Source organism: Styela clava, chromosome 3 (assembly GCF_964204865.1).
Source record: "Styela clava chromosome 3, kaStyClav1.hap1.2, whole genome shotgun sequence".
Lineage (NCBI taxonomy): Eukaryota > Metazoa > Chordata > Ascidiacea > Stolidobranchia > Styelidae > Styela > Styela clava.
Window position 1 is genome coordinate 21185800 of NC_135252.1, and position 17316 is coordinate 21203115.

Consider the following 17316-nt stretch of genomic DNA (forward strand, 5'->3'; position numbering starts at 1 on the left):
TTATAAGTAGTTTTGTACCAGTATCATTTTTTGGGATTAGACTTGCCAACATAAGTTAACGTAGCGTTGCACTCTACTGTGTTGGCATCACATCTACCACCATGTCTATCATTTCATGTACCTTGATATTTTAATGATAGTTTGTATGCTAGGCTACCCTGTAAGTAGTTTTGTACCAGTATCGATTTTTGGGATTAGACTTGCCGGCATTCACGTATCATTTATTCAAGTTCAGAAGAAGAAACTGCGCCAGCAGTCTGCCATCTCGAAAGTCGCGCAACTCGTCAATAGTCAAACTTTCTATAACTTGCATATGATAACACTTGCAAGGTATTCGACGCTTTTAATTATTAATTTTTGGGTGCGTGAATATCGAATTGAAGTTTAGTATCTTATCTAGTGAACTGTAGAAATTCCTAGCGAGACCTGCCGTGGAAAATTATCGCCGCGTATCGTTGGAAGTTACAGGTTTTAATCATTTCAATGAACGTTGTTTGATTAGTATCGGTATATTGTATGTAACGTGAGTAAAATACCGATTACGGCGCTATATGGCTGGACCTCGCCCAACATAGAGTTGACATAGCGATATACTTTACTCTGTTGGCATCGCAAATCCTATATGGACCACCTCACCCAGTGTGTAATAAATTAGGTAGGCACTTCCCATCCGGAAGGATTCCGGCCCATCCAAATAATAGTAGCTCCTCAAGTATCGTTGTATAGCAGCGGCTTCTTGCACAGGGCGTTGTTCGTAGCAAAGGGCGTCGTAGCAAATAGGCGTCATATGAAAAAGAAAAAAAATCGACAGTAACTACCGTGTTTATATTACATTATCGTGATGTATAATAATGGCGATATAGGTAAAACATGTCATTAGATGTAGTAAGTTTTTTATACTAACAATTAGAATAATAATTTAATAAACCTGAGACGCTGCGTAATCACACAGAGAAACATTTACATCCGATACAGAGCTAGCCTTAAATTGCCTTACCTAACGCAAATATATTGAAGCTGTTAGATTTTTGTTAGAAAATCAGTTTTTTCTGTTTTCGATTATTATGGATCTCTGCTCTGAGAGACTCTTATTCTCAAGAAGCCTTAAAGTCTATCTGTATGTATGTCTTGCTGTAGCGTCTAAGGGCCACATGTTTACGAATGATTGCGCGGGCCACTTGATAGGTAGTTATGTTCTAGTTTTCACTACACCGACTACAGGTTAATAAATTCAAATATCTCTTCAGCAATAACGCCCGCAAAGCTTTCGATAGCTGTGTGGTGCTTCTCGCGCGTTTGAACGACGAGGAATAATTTTTTTTATTAGAATAGTTTCAAGAGTGGCTCAGATTTGTGAAAGACATCGGGCTTCGAATAATACTGCGCGGGCCACTCGGAAACCTTCGGCGGGCCACATGTGGCCCGCGGGCCTTGGGTTGAACGACCCTGGTCTAAACGACTGAAGTTCTGAACGAAATTTCTCAAGTGGGTTATCCTATCACCCTGGTTTTGTGCGTATCAGTGACAATCCGGATTAGTGTTTCGTTTCCATGGCAGCAGCAAAAATACCCGATTGTTGAAAAACCTCGAAATTACTCTTACTGTTAGCCAATTTGTATGTATGTTTATTTGCCTCAAAAATGTAACAGTATCTGCATAATAGTTAAACGGTATGAAAGAGACGGGATACATGTTCAAGACTTTGCTGGCCTAAGACACAGATGTGCGACATGCACCCCAACAAGTATAACTGCAGTTTAGGACTGCTGCGTTATAGTAGGACAACAGACACGAAATATACAAATAAAACTCTTGTACAATACACAGGACAAAGAGGTACGACACCACGATGATATGTACAATAGGCAATTGGCCTCCAAATTGGCCGGAGACTCAAAACTCAGTATGAAATACTATGAATTAAAAAATAGTTTATTTGCAAATCTACGCTAACTTTTATATAATGATAAGAAGCACACTACAGCTACTCTACTTGATGTTCGGTAACAAAACAAGCAAACAATAGAGCTGCTGTACAACGTTTGTTAGCTCAACCTTGCCAAAGTCATTCAACTAAAAATCAAATTGCTGGCGCAATTACGATCATGAAATTGGGTTAATCAACAGAAAATTATAGCCTTGCAGGTATTTTAACTCTGAAATTTGAAAAGTAAAGATTGCCGTAATTCAATCACATTTTGTCTCAACAACAATTAAATAAAATATATATATACAATATATATTTGATCTTGTGCGTATTCAATTAACTTGCTTCCGAATGTCCACCAGGCTTGTTATGAAGATTATTTAACGATATTTAGAGTATATTCATATGCAAAATCGTGAAATATTTTCTGCAAATTATCAACAATTTCAACATCTGTCTTCATTAATTTATTTTACTAATCTCTCCAATTCCCCTTTCTTCGCTTCTATTTCAGACATTTCTGGAGGTTCCGTCTAAATAAAAAAAAAATAGCATGTAATTTTTTTTAAATTTTGAAAGTGCTCGAATGAATATTAATTGACTTAACGAGCTTTATGCTCCATGTATTCATAAAACCTATAAAATAATGAAAAGATAACACTATATCAGCGGTTCCTAGACTTTTTAAGCCTCGCCCCCTTTTTTAGAAATTGTCAAGTCTCACGCCCCACATCCAAAATAATAAGCTACAATTATATAGTAAGGCGAAAGTATTTGAAGTGTTCAATTCAAATAAAGTAATGTCAATATCCAAAATAAGACGGGCAAGATTAGACCTAACAAATATTTGTAGACGGGCCCCACCGCTTGAGAACCAATGTACTATGATATAAAATGAAGTGGCTTAGATCAGTGGTTCCCAAACTGTGGGTCGCGACCCCGAGTGGGGTCGCGTGAAGATTTTCCGGGGTCGCCTAATTTCTGTCGAACATGCGCACACAAATGACTTGAATTTGAAAGTTGGAAAGTGAAATTGGTGATAGTCAGCAGGTACCGGAAAAGTGCCTAACTTCGGATAAAATGACCTTATTTTCAGCAATATCTCGACCACCGGCGCCAAAATCGCTCGGTAAAACATTCATGTGGTAGGTATCAGTAAATGTAATTTAGTGAGAGTGTTACGAGCGCCTATAATATTTCCTTTTTATAGCTTTTTTGATCATGTTACATCCGAATGAGTGAGTGACGTTAGGTATCATCTTTTCATTCACGAGCAACTGCAGGCTAAGCCAGTGTCCCGCCCGCAGGTACGCGTACCGGATTTTGTGCCAGGCTGCGATAAATTATGTTGGTGTGTTATTTTGTACCAGTGTAGCCACTTGGTTATCGAATATACAAAGCAGCTTTGCTTGATTTGGCGATTGGCCCTTAATTAGGTGTTTGACAAGTATGGCATTGATTGCCAGGCGGTGTCCGAGAAATCACACTTTAGGTTTCGATCAGTTGCGAAAGTGCTTTGTTCGTCCACATCGCCTCATTGCAATATTATATATTTAGACGTTTCATGAATAATTTTAAAACGTTTCGAGCTAGCATTATAAAAAGCAATTAAATGATGTGATCCCGTACACGTTTTTTTCCTATTTTACTTTCATGCCCTGTTTTACTTTCGAATTAATAATGGAGCAATCTGTAATATGTTGATATTGAATTAAAAATAAAAAAGACACTGTTGGAATATAGGTACTAAATAGCATTTTAAATTTATGTATATTCAGAAGTAATCTTACTATTTTCGAATTAGTGTACGCTTCCTTACAATCTACAACCTTTTATCAAGTTCGTGTATATTTCGCCAAAAAACTGTTTTAATTCTAATCTAACAGATTTTTACACCGTGGTTTTCATGCGATGCCATGTGTTATCAAATATTCTGAGGTTTCCCCAATTACCCGGGGCATTGCCGGACTCGTTCGTATGTTTTTTGGGAAAATGTTTACGTCAACGTCCACATGCAGTTGTTACATTTTTCCCATTGAGATAATTGAACTGATAAACTAAATTTTAAAGTTGCTGAACGTTTCTACTTGGGGGGTCGCGAGTGTTTGTAGGCTTTGATTTCATGAAAATTGGGGTCGCGAAATAAAAAGGTTGGGAACCACTGGCTTAGTAGATTACTTTTGGACTTGTCGTCATCAAGAATTCAGTTTGTAAATCAGGCAAAAACAGAAAATCTGTTTTAAGTTTTTCACGCCTCATATTGAGTAAGCATATAATTTTCAGCTTTAATGAGTTAAAAAATCGCCAATAATTTCAACGAGAACAAAGTTCAACAACCATCCGGTTTGCGTACAATTAGTATTTTAACTTCTTCGAACAACCGTTTTAGTTAAGAATCGTTGAAATTTATTGATCTGAACTTCACAAACAATTACCTTGTTTATATCCATCCATTTAAGAATTTCAGTCACTTTGCTCATTATAGATTCTCTTTGTTGTCCTGTTAGATTTTTTTGATCTACCTCTACTTTCACACTGTATGCGTAATCTTCAAGTGCATTCCTTGCTACGCTTCGCTGTTTTAGCTCTTGGTCTTTTTTTCTAAATTTTGCGGCTTCTTGTACCTTCATAGAGACATGAGAGATTCAGATTTACTAACGTGAAACTCATGCTTCTGTATATTTCTGTAATGTGCGGTTTCACTTTCAAAACACATTTTATTTTATATATATTTGCATATATGTTTCAATCACACTATTGAAAATGATATCGAACATGTAAAATATTAGGATAATTGCAGTTTGTCTCTTGTAAACCTATTTGGAAATTGAAGGTAACTTAATGCGCGATTAGGTTGCAGACCAATTTGCCCGTATTTGTTCATATATTTGACACTTTTGTAAGCGTTCAAGAAATTTAATACATTACCATTCGTTTTATCTCGCTCTCACTTAATCGTCCTTTGTGTCTTGCAATTGTTATTTCCTTTGAATTTCCAGTGACTAACTCGTGCGCTTTGACGTGGAGAATTCCGCATGCGTTGATTTCGAGTAGCACTTTGACGTTGCCTATTTTCCTTGGTGCAGGTGGAAGTCCCGATATTGTAAATTCATCAAGAAAATGATTATCTTTGGCCAAAGTGCGCTCACCTTCATAAATCTGCAGCAATACATTTCAAAATTATTAATTATATATTCTAACTAGAACACCATGTGACATATCATATAGGCGAACCTTGAATGTCATTATTGTTTGGTTATCCACCACGGTGACTACGGTTACCCATACTTTGGTTGGAATCTTCGTGTTTCGCGGAATATCAACATGCAATGTTCCGTCATGCTGTTCTATGCCAATAGAAAGTGGAATAACATCTTCAAGGGCGAATTCCTTCATCTGAGATAATTAATATATTTTTTACTGTTAACAATTTAACCGCATTATAAATCCCCAGTTTATAGATTAAACAGTTCAATGTTCAAGCATCACTGTAATGAACTAAAAACTTGTTGAATGAGGCATTATGTTGATGGTGTTTTTCGATTTATCGCCTTTATAGTAGTTGTTGCGTTGGAAGATTTCAAAATGATTTAACAACGTTCGGTGGGAACCGAGTATCTTCACTCTTGGACATCCACAACCATCCTATTTTTTGTGAAATAGTCAATTTTTGTTTTTACCTGGTGCAGAGGTTATTTAAATAATCTAGTCTCTTAGTTGTTATTTCTATTTGAAATTGCGATTAATTTTTTTTATTATGTGAACTCTCAAACTAAATTAGACTCTGTTTTAAGTTGCATTGATCTCTCTCACACAACCTACATAGTCTAGTTCAGGATGGTCCAAGGTTGTCGGCTCCGCGGGCCACAAATTATTTTTTTCATTGTTCGCGGGCCACAATAGTGCCAAGAATAGGTAAACTAATATAGGTAAAATCAGACATATCCATCCCAGGCTAATAGAATCCGCATTCGATTTTTAGTTTTCTATGATGTCTATATTGTTAGCATATATTACCTAAAAGATAGAAAGCCAGATAATAATTTAGACTGCCAAGCACTTCATCCAACTTCGCTATTTGCCTCAGCTAGTCATAACACCAGTCAATTCAGTGACATTAGTGATGTAACAATATGTCAAAAGATTTTTCTGATTAATTTGATTACAAAACAGCACGAAATGCGATTTATTGATTACTCTTCGAATATGACGCGAGCCACAGATAATGAAGTGGCGGGCCACATGTGGCCCGCGGGCCTGGGTTTGGACCACCCTGGTCTAGTTATTTCCTTAAAATATTTTGATTCTTGGTTTTGGTAGCGTGCGCCGTTGCAGCTCTATTTGCAGTTATAAACTTATTATACACGCATTTAAATCAGCAGTAACATACTATATAAACGAATGGGTACTCCCGTAGTATGTGAACCAAGATGGCGGACACCGGAACGTAGTATGTGTACCAGGTTAGGGGAAGGCTATAATGTTATTCCAATTTTTCTTAATTTAGTTCTATTACGAGTTTGGGGACTAGCCAAGTGACTCCCATGGATTTGTACCTGAAATAAGGTCTAAGCTTAACCTGGTACACATACTACGTTCCGGTGTCCACCCTCTTGGTTCACATACTACGGAAGTACTAACGAATGTACTGAAAAAACATGTAACCAATGGTGTGATTTTCTGAAAATGTCAACTTACAGCAGGATCCTCGTCGGAACCAAGTGCAAACGCATATGCGGCTGCACCATGAGCAACTGCTTCGTCAGGATTTATAGTTCTTTTAAGCTCCATGTTGTCAAAATACTTTTCTAGCATTTCTCGAATTTTTGGAATTCGCGTGGAGCCTCCGACAAGAACAACGTCATCAATCTAAATAGTAAAATGTTTGGCGCTTCTGTAGTATGTTGACCAAGATGGCGGACACCCGAACATAGTATGTGTATGAGGTTAGGGTCAGGTCATGATTTTATGCTAATTTTTTTAATTTTAGTTCTATTACGAGTTCGGAGACTAGGCAAGTGACTCCCGTAGTATTTGTACCGGTAATTATGGCCTAACCGTAATCTGATACACATACTACGTTCCGGTGTCCACCATCTCGGTTTACATACTATGGGATTATCACATTTTTATTTTGTTTCCGGAATGGTTTTAAATTTTTTTGAAAAAAATTGATATAATTTATGAACGAACTTTTTTGTATTATGTGCATGGCAATTCAAGTGTATCAAATTATTGTGAATAATAAGGCATAATAGAATTAGGCATTGCCAAATTATCTAGTTCAAGTATCTAGTATTTTGTCTACTTCTACTCGCAATTTTGATAATAAAATGGATTGTAAATCAATTAATCCATGCAGAACATACGCCTAATTTAACTATCAATAAAATTATTTTAATTCGGCAAAATTATTTTAATTCGGCAAAATTATTAGGCAAAAGTATATTTAGATGATAAGTGCACTAACATGGATAATCAATAGGCATATTACTAGGAAAGCAACGCTCAAAAAATTAGATATAAAGTTGGTTTTTCAAACATAACGATTTTTCTGGCTAAAGACTATTGGAGCGCAGACGGAGTATGAAATCAAACTTAAATAATAGGAGATAGTACTATAATCGATTGGTCAAGTCGAGTAATCTGAGAGAATTTTTTTTTACCAAATATTTCGTAAAAAAATATTTTAAGCGGACCACACATACAATAACTAAGCGGACTATCGACAACCGAATTTTACAAAAAATCAAATACTTTAAATATTCTAATGCCTAATGCGTATCTCACATTTTCCTTTTTGAGTCCGGAATCAGAAAGAGTATTCCTCACGATATCGAGGACTCTCTCGAAAAGTTTGCGATTCAGATTGTTGAAATTTGCCCGTGAAATACTACTGCGAAAATTCTGTCCCCCTAGCAGACCTTCAAGTCGAACCCTGTAAAAGTATTTTCAAGTCTTCAGATCCAATATACCAAGTAAATAGTTTGACAAAATTTCGGAACTTAGCAGTTCAAATAGCCTGTTTTAAAAAAAGCCTGATATTGAACCTTGTATAATTACAAAGATATCGCGTTCTTTTTGTATACACTCACTTATCAGTGAGTGCTTTCACCTAAACTCTACTTCGGAGTGAAGGCGTGGAAACGTTTGAAAAACTGGCAGAAAAGAGAGGGCGATGCTCAAATATATGGGCACGAAGTGGTACGGGTATGAAATCCGTCACCGTAGCCTACAGGTAGAGCATCGCCGTCGAGCAGCAGATTTGAACCGCCTTAAGAGCGCAATTTTTAATTTTGATGACATCCCACAAAAAAACGACTTCCACCTAACAGCGGTTCCTAACCTTTTTGTTCCTGCGGCGCCAAATTAACTTCACATGATGATCAACAACAACAAACGAGCATATCGGTCAGAGACCGAAGACTTATCGATCGAAATTTAGGGGATCCCCAAAACAGCGCTCTTACTCCATAGTGACACCTTGTGTCCCATCACTAATTAATTGATAACTCGTTAATTATACGACATAATTTATCCAAAATCGATAGGCTTCTGATCCGAGATATGATGAATGCATAAGCAAAATTTGGAGCAGATTCATCCTCGCTTTCGTGAGATATCGCGTGTATCTAACAGACAAAAAAAAAACAAACAGACAAATACCTATCAACATACTTACCGATCTTAAGATCGATAAGTAATAACCTAACGATTCATAGGTCAATTTTGTGCCCAATAAAAAAAAAATTTCATATACTTGGCCTGCAACGACGAAGACAACTTTGTTTTTGCTCCCTCGCACGCCACTCGTAGGCGATTCAAGGCTCTTTTGTTTTCTGATATATCCTCACCGTGTTGTTGTTTGAACTCAGAAACAAAATATTCCACAAGCTTATTATCAAAGTCCTCGCCTGCATGAAAAAAACACGACAGAATTATAATGCAAAGTTTAAAACAGATAATAATCATAATAAAACGACTTCTCCATCACATCTATAGGTAATGCGCTGAGAAGGTAGTATATTAATGAAGCAAGCATAAAGTATGTTTTATCTCACCCCCCAAATGAGTGTCGCCTCCCGTTGCCCTCACATAAAACTTACGACCTTCAATCTTCACGATGGTTACGTCGAAAGTGCCTCCTCCGAGATCGACTATGAGAACATCGCGTTGATTTTTGATCTGTATTAAAGGTATATTGTGTCAATGAATGAAAAACTATAGCTCAGTCACTTGAAATTAGTCAAAGTAAACACATGATAAACAGTGCTGAAAGCACTCACAAGTAATCGGTAAAAAAATAGTAGAAAATGATAATTGATTATGGGAATCGCAAACACTTGGTAAAGTTACATGCATAAACTGCCAATATATGCATGTGCAGCCAACCACATATATATTTCCATATATATCTATAACAAATACACATGTACAGCCAACTGGATTTGTATATGCAACCAATTAAATATATATAGCCAATTATGTCGATTGGATATTTATATACCGCGCAATTGAGCAAGCTGTTACTAATATTACCTCCCTATCCAGTCCATACGCCACAGCGGCAGCAGTCGGCTCATTGATCATGCCAATAACATTGAGACCTGCTATTACCCCAGCATCATTAGTTGCTTTCCGTTGGGCATCGTTGAAATATGCAGGGACTGTAATGACTGCATCAGTTACGGTTTCACCCAAGAATGCCTCAGCCGTGTTTTTCATCTCTTCAAGAACCATCGCACTTACTTGTTCTGGATGAAAAAAAGTTCTTTTGTGGCCATGGACAACCTGAAATAAATAAATATTTTGAATAAAAAATCTCTGCTATTCGATGTTAAATATTTATTTCTGAAATAGTTAAACGAAACATATAAATATAAACAAAAAAATTGAACAAAAATTTACAATAAATTTTGTATTGCTTTGAAAAATTACTTACCGGCATCTTGTGTAGAGATGTAAGTTTCAGAATTTCGAATCGATTCGAATCAACATCAATTCGATTCGATTCGAAACAATTTGAAAACAGCTTGATTTTATTAAAAAAAAATGACAATTCGGATAACACGAGGCGATTGTGCACAATGCAGCGACGAGTCTTATCATCGATCAAAAGCGTTTGTTTTTCCTACGTTTACAGCGTTCCAACGTCTCAACACTCCGCGTATTTCATATGGGTCCCAGATTTAGAGGAACCAATGGTTTCTTTCAAGTTATTCAAAATGTTAAAAAGTTTCACAAATATGACATTATATAAACGTGTCATTAAATTACCTATGTGATGTCATTATAATAACAACAATATTTTTCATTTAAAACATAGGTCTGCGATTCTCCACTTGTTACCATTTTCTTTCTTTAAAATCACGGCGCAAAAGGTACTAAGGCATGTTTCACTGGCGTTTATCATTTGGATGGATTTTGAAGGTCAATTCTAGAAGAAACGATCACTGTACATCCTGTATTGTTCGCGAACATGAATTTTATAATAAGTAAACAAACTGAGTGTCCTCTATGTATCAAAAATAAATGTTCTCTGATATATTAATTAGTTAGTTAATGCAACCGTTCAATGAGTTTTTCTATTTACTTGACTCATTTTTTTAAGTTCATTATTGATAATGTGATGATATACTAAATAGAATCAGATTCGGAAATATTCGAATCGGAACATTCCGATTCGGAATTCGATTCGAAAATAAAACTTACATCCCTAATCTTGGGCTTGTTATCATCGTTAATAACGGTAAAGTGAATACTGCAACTCGGTGAATAATAATAACACCTTTTGTATTGCTTCCAATGGTCACTTACCGATATCTTGGGCTTGTTATCATCGTTAATAACGGTAAAGTGAATACTGCAACTCGGTGAATAATAATAATACCTTTTGTATTGCTTCTAATGGTTACTTACCGATATCTTAGGCTTGTTATCATCGTTAATAACGGTAAAGTGAATACTGCAACTCGGTGAATAATAATAATACCTTTTGTATTGCTTCCAATGGTTACTTACCGATATCTTGGGCTTGTTATCATCGTTAATAACGGTAAAGTGAATACTGCAACTCGGTGAATAATAATAATGCCTTTTGTATTGCTTCTAATGGTTACTTACCGATATCTTAGGCTTGTTATTATCTTCAATAACGCTGAATCCCCACAATTTCATATCAGCTTGAACCGAAGGGTCGTCATAGGTTCGTCCAATCAGACGCTTAATTTCTAAAAACATGATCAATATTTGCATTCTGGGGTACCATTCGAGACCCATACTAGGGATCTCACACGGTGGGACGTGTTCCACAACGGGGGCGTTGGAAATTTTTTTGGGGGGCGTGACGCTAATTGAAAATAAAATTATTTGCTTTTGACCGCCTTATTTTGTATATTTACATTTCTTTATTGTTTAGTATAGTGCTTCCCAACTTCCGTGCCGGGGAAAATTAGTATTCAACGGAGTGATTTTGGTGTGGCGCGAGGAGTTTTCATTTTAAAATTTATTTCAAGTGATTCCAATAGACAGTTGAAAGTTAGCAAATCGACTTACAGACGCTCATTTTAATTTAAAACTTGGAAAGAAGATGAGAGTAAACTAAGCTGTTCAAGTATTAAGTCATACTGTAAATCAAGGACTGAAACGCTTTTTCACCTCCGATGACGCCGTGAACTTTCTCTGCAACTTTTTATTTACATTCTCTGGATCGAATTAACTATATCGCTGATACTAAGTCCCCAGGCTTGTTCAACGTAAGTAGCATTCGATATCATATTTTAGCATGAGGCGGTAGTAGATGTGTCTGCAGCACTTGGGGAAGACAATCCACACGGAACCCTGTTTTTTCAGGTGAATCATAGAATGAAGAAAGAAGTAACAGGCATAACAGTTCCACTAACATTAACCATTAACATACAGTCTATACAGGTTATGTTGTATTTACATGAATAAACCCCACTTTGTTTTTTATTATTTTATAGAAAAATGGCTTTATGAGGAAAAAAATTTCATGTTTTGTGATAGGTGTGCCGCGAATATTTATAAAGCTCAATAGTGTGCCGCGATATAAAAAATGAGGTTAGGAACCACTGGTTTATAGATTGTAAAGTTGTTGTTCTTGTTACATTATTATTCTCAGCGTGGAGCATGTTTAAGAGTTCAACTTCATGTTGTTTATTCACAGATTGTAGAACCCTCCACACAATCGTCAATATGTTGACGATCTTGAATCATCTAAGCATTTTCCTTTTTTTTTATTAAAACATATTTTTGCCTTACTATCTGTTATTTGTAGCTTATTGTTAGCTAGTTATTTTTAAGGTGGGGTGCCAGACTTGACAAATTTTAAAAAGGGAGCGCGGCTTAAAAAGTTGAGAACCACTGGTCTTTTCAGTTGCAGCATAAATAAATCTAAACGGCAAAAACAACTGAAGTTTTTTGCCTCGACTTTAAATCTTGCCATTTTTCTGCATATTTCATGAAAGTTTATCCTGTAGTTTTACAACTCACACGATAAAGCTTAATATTTTAGAGCAATGGTTCTCAAACTTTTTAAGTCTCGCGTCCCACCTCAAAATTAACTAGTTAACAATAAGCTACAAATAGCAGATATATTAGACGAAAGTATGTTTTATTTAAAGAACACATTAAAAATACGCGGATGGTGTCAATATGGTATATCAGGGTGGTCCAAGGTTGCGAGGTTGAAGAGCCGCAAAACTTTTGAGGAAAACTAGCGGTTCGCAGTCGGAGAAAACCCAAAAGTGATCAAAATATCGCAAGTTTACTCACTTTAAATATATTTAAAAATGAAATAAATCGTTCTAATCATTTTTTAAGGAAACTATATAAAGCCTTTAGGTATTTTAAAATTGCTTCCCGAGAAATATCGTGGTATTTTCGGTATCTTTAATCGTGTTTGGTTTTGTAATGTTGCTTATTATATTCTTTCGTGGCGGATATAACTTCAAAAACACACCAGACACTGTGGTTTAACGAAGTTGTGGGTAAGGAAATACGTTTCCTTACAGTTCATTTCGGTCACCTTCTTCTACACTCACTGTATGAATTGTTATATTTGAAAAAACTTATTGCTTGTATAGCGTGAGCAGGCCTAGTGCTCAAAATTCAAACAAGTCCGTCAAAGTTGGGACCTCGGCCCCAGTTAAAAAAACTGGATCGTCACTGCTGTCACGTGGCCAACGCTTGAAAATAGAGTGTTTTGACTAAAATATAGGCACAAATAGGGATTTGTTTAAAAAGAATTATTTTGAATCAAGTTTTTTTTGCCTGTATTGTTCAAAATGGCTGTACTATTTGACTATTAAATATTTTCTATCAAATAGGTTGAAGAAAAATGGATGTAAAAACTTGTCAAGCGCTTTTTATTTGCAATAAATCTTTCGAAACGCCATAAATATCGATAAAGGTCCATACACTCCTTCTCAAACCGTAGTTCAGTGCGACCGCAAACGTGGTTGGCGCAGTAAGACGTATCCAATGAGTCATTACGTGGACGACCCTGCGTCGAAACTACCTTGCGAAAATTGAAATGTGATATAATAAATCAGTTTGTATAACTTTGAAAAATTCACTTCAAACTTAAGAACAAAGTATGCTAAGCATAAATTAACCGAACAGTATTAACAGTAATAATGCCTTTATTTTCTGAGAAAAATGACAATACATAAGCTTGAAATCCTTATTTTGGCGCCATAAAAGATTAGTTGTAGCGTCTTTGCATCAGGGGACTCTTACAATTAGCATAGTCTAGGCTAGCGCGTCTCATCGTAACAGTAGATTGCCGCCGATGTTAGTTTATTCTTCATTATCGTAACGCACTCGTTTTGCCGAAGGCTGCCCTTGATCCAATTAATTTTGTAGTTAGGCTCGTGAGCTAAGTTTCATGATTTTTCTTACTCAAAACGTCTCTCTGGTATCTAGGATAAACATTCCGGTTCAAATCTTACGACTTTGGTGCAGATACCACCGTGGCGATAAATGTACGCAATATTAATAAAAGTCAAAACGAGAATATCGGTCAGAGACCGAAGACTTATCGATTGAAAGTTAGGGGATCCCCAAAACAGCGCTCTTACTCCATAGTGACACCTCGTGTCCCAACACTAATTAATTAATACCTCGCTAATTATACTACATAATTCATCTAAAATCAAAAAGGCTTCTGGTACGACTTATGGTGAATGCACATGCAAAATCTGGAGCAGATTCAATCTCGCTTTCGTGAGATATCGCGTGCTTCTAACAGACAGACAGACAAATACCTATCAACATACTTACCGATTAAAATCAATAAGTAACAATTAAAATCGTTAAGTAATAATAATTTTACTTACATTTTTGAATTTACAATTCCGGCTGCGTGTGCAGCTGCCAGAATGCAACGTTTTGGCATAATTTCGCAGCGATGCAATGGGTATATCAATATAAATACTAAAAATACAGAAAAAAATTTGATCCTTATTTAACACGATGTTTTTTTAAAATTGATAAAAAAAAACTAGGCACAAAACGTCTTTTCAAATGAGGACTTACTTGAAGCGAGCTCATCTAATTGGCTTGGTCCTGTCTACACAAGGCAATGCATTCTCCTTTTACCGATCACAGGACGTCATTCCCATATAGGCAACGCTCCGTCTTGACGTTTATAATAAAACAATGACATTCCGTGATTTTAACAAACATCAATCCCGACATCGGAATTAGGAAAAGAACTACTCCCAGTTGGAATAGTTTGAAAAATACATTAAAAATTTTTTGCGAATGAATAGAAATACCTGCCAATGGTTTAGTAGTGCACGCTAAAATTGTTCTGCGGGCCGCAGCTTGGACCACCCTGTGGTATATATTGTTTATTTCTATATTTCACCACTTATTCTATGACATCACAGTCGACCTTTTCACATAGTGTTCGTACGAGACGACGTTCTATTTATTCATTGAAGGTATATGGTTATCACCGAGTAAGCGCCTTGCATGTTATGTCTTTGTGTATAACTGCTAATAAATGATCCTTTGTTTTAAAGAACTCAGTTACGAATGTAGAACAACATTCGACAGATGGAACCAAAATATTCAAAATAAAGAAATGTGGATATCCAAAATAGGCGGGCAAATCTAACAACTATTTTTATTTTTAAATAGCTTCACGTCCCTTAGAAAATTGTCTACGCCGTCCCATCGTTTGAGAACCACTGTTTCAGAGTTAATATTTGTTGCAAAAAAACTAAGAAGTCGGTTATAGAAATACTCACGATATAGAGTATTCTTGTAATTTTCTGATTCGTCCTCTTTCGCCACTTCGCCTACCAGTCTTTCATTCATAGTGAACGATACATAGGACGGAGTAACTCGATTTCCACGATCGTTGGCGATAACTTCAACCTGCGTGAAAAAAGAAAAATATAATATTCTGGTTCTGAGTAGTGATTGTTAGTAAGATGCACAGAAAAGATGTGAGCTCAACCTATCTTGAACTAATTGAAAAAATATCGAGCAGATCATTAGTGGTTGGGCGATAATGGGATAGAATCCGTATTGATGCATTGAAAATAAAACGAAGCCCCAACGGCACAGTTTTTCTACATGGATCTCTCGGAAAAGGGCCGTTTGTCGACTGGGCCTATATATCGCTCTCCATTCCATAAAAGGGAATTATGTCCATTTATTCACCACTTTTTCTAACCTGCTGTATTTATAGCGGCCCAATAGTTCATTATTGAGGACGTCTATCAAATGACTTCCGGGGCCCCGATGTGTTGAATTTATCACAGTTCCATCCAGGCGCACCATAACTAACGTAGATAATTCATCAGACTTTTTTTTGAGCATACATACCCTTCCATTTCGGAAAACTGCTACGCAAGAGTTGGTCGTTCCCAAGTCTATTCCTATCGTTGGCATAACTTCGTTAGGCCTGGGTGTATGTAATTTATGAAAGATATATATATATATAGATAATTAATTTTTATATTTTCGCCTGGGAAAAATTCAGTCTATAGATGTAAACAAATACAAAAATAGAGCCAATATACAAAAAATGAACCATTTGTTGCAGCCCTTAACAAAAATGGTGAATTTTCATAAAACGTATGGGTCCACTGTCTATTTCGCAGCCCACTATTCTTTCATGGAGGAAGCCATATCAATAACAATTAGAACCATATATCCATTCCTGTTTCTCTGTCTAAATAGCAGGCCAATATACCTCTTCTACACACGAAGTTTGTTAAATGGCGATTGGGGCTATATATCCCTCCCAATTGCATATACAGTTCTCTTCTATTGTTATTAAATAGGTTTGCCCGAATTAATTTTTCATTAATGTAAGTAAAACATATGCTGTTCATTTAGAAAAATGTGCTCCACTCTACCAGTTTTAATACGCCCCCAAATTAAAAGTATCCCGTTAAATTGTGTTGGTATCTCAAATAGCGCTTCGTCTTCTCTAAATAATTTTCTTGTGAATGCGCCACGCAGACAGAAGTTGTCATCCATGACATACCTAAATTTACAAAACTTCCCCATTCCCACGTAGGTGTTATAAGTTTACATACAAACCATGCATGTACCTAAAATAAAAATTCATTTTCAGCCACTATTACACACTAATATTATAACAATGCCGTTTGTTGGTTTGCTTCAATTCGAAGTATCCATTTTGGGCATGTTTTGAACGCAGACAGAAGTTGTCATCCATGACATACCTAAATTTACAAAACTTCCCCATTCCTACGTAGTTGTTATAAGTTTACATAAAAACCATGCATGTACCTGAAATAAAAATGCAATTTTAGCATTCAAACACTATTTTTGAAATGTCGTTTGTTGATCTGTTTCAATTCAGAGTATCCATTTTAGTCTTGTTCCGGACCAACACACAAGAGGCTGTTTTGTCAGTATTGCAATAATGAATTATCACGAATTCAACTTATATTGCGCAAACACAAGTTATAAACTAAAATTTTAATAACCTGTGAGTGACATAAATCCAGTCATACTTCTTTAAATTTCGAAAAACCTCATCCAAATGTGTTTGTATCAAAATTACAATGAACACACTTGATGAAATTTGCATTTTTCTTCATTCAACAGCAAGCTAGCTAGAAGGAATGAAGTCAACACCATATAATTCTGGCATTCATGACCACGCTTGAATGGCATGTTACTGAACTGTCGTCATCGTCATGGTTCAGAAATGCGTGTGACGCGTTCTAATATTATATCGCAGTAATTACGTATGGTTTTACTTCTAGTTTTCAAACTCTTCTTCATTTGTGTGCGAATACAAAAACATATATATATATTCGGTCGGTACCAGATTTTAAGAAGAGGATGGACATGAGCGTATATGCAACCGTAAATTT

At 36.1% G+C, this 17316-nt stretch overlaps 1 protein-coding gene across 3 annotated transcripts; it reads right to left on the minus strand.

The window, feature by feature from the left end:
* Window positions 1-1488: 1488 nt before the first annotated feature.
* LOC144421116 (heat shock cognate 71 kDa protein-like) lies at window positions 1489-15937 on the minus strand. 3 transcript variants are annotated; one of them, XM_078111349.1, is made up of 12 exons: window positions 15788-15937; window positions 15205-15334; window positions 11051-11157; window positions 9467-9718; window positions 8989-9112; window positions 8688-8841; window positions 7718-7865; window positions 6626-6796; window positions 5162-5323; window positions 4856-5086; window positions 4363-4551; window positions 1501-2460 (listed from the first exon to the last, which is right to left on the minus strand). In XM_078111349.1, exons 1-12 carry the CDS (start codon window positions 15851-15853, stop codon window positions 2395-2397), a joined length of 1800 nt encoding a protein of 599 aa, XP_077967475.1. In that variant the 5' UTR covers window positions 15854-15937; the 3' UTR covers window positions 1501-2394. The 3 variants fall into 3 exon arrangements, with proteins under 3 accessions (XP_077967476.1, XP_077967475.1, XP_077967477.1); XM_078111350.1 differs by lacking the exon at window positions 6626-6796 and having other exon boundaries at window positions 1489-2460; XM_078111351.1 differs by lacking the exon at window positions 15205-15334 and having other exon boundaries at window positions 1504-2460; window positions 15788-15920.
* Window positions 15938-17316: the final 1379 nt, after the last annotated feature.

Coding starts and splice junctions, on each gene's coding strand:
- LOC144421116 (XM_078111349.1), bottom strand. CDS start 15,853: ATGCCAACGATAGGAATAGACTTGGGAACGACCAACTCTTGCGTAGCA. Junction 9,719..11,050: donor ATAACAAGCCTAAGATATCG/GTAAGTAACCAT, acceptor TATTTATTTCAG/GTTGTCCATGGCCACAAAAG. Junction 2,461..4,362: donor AATGGATGGATATAAACAAG/GTAATTGTTTGT, acceptor TTTTTTATTTAG/ACGGAACCTCCAGAAATGTC.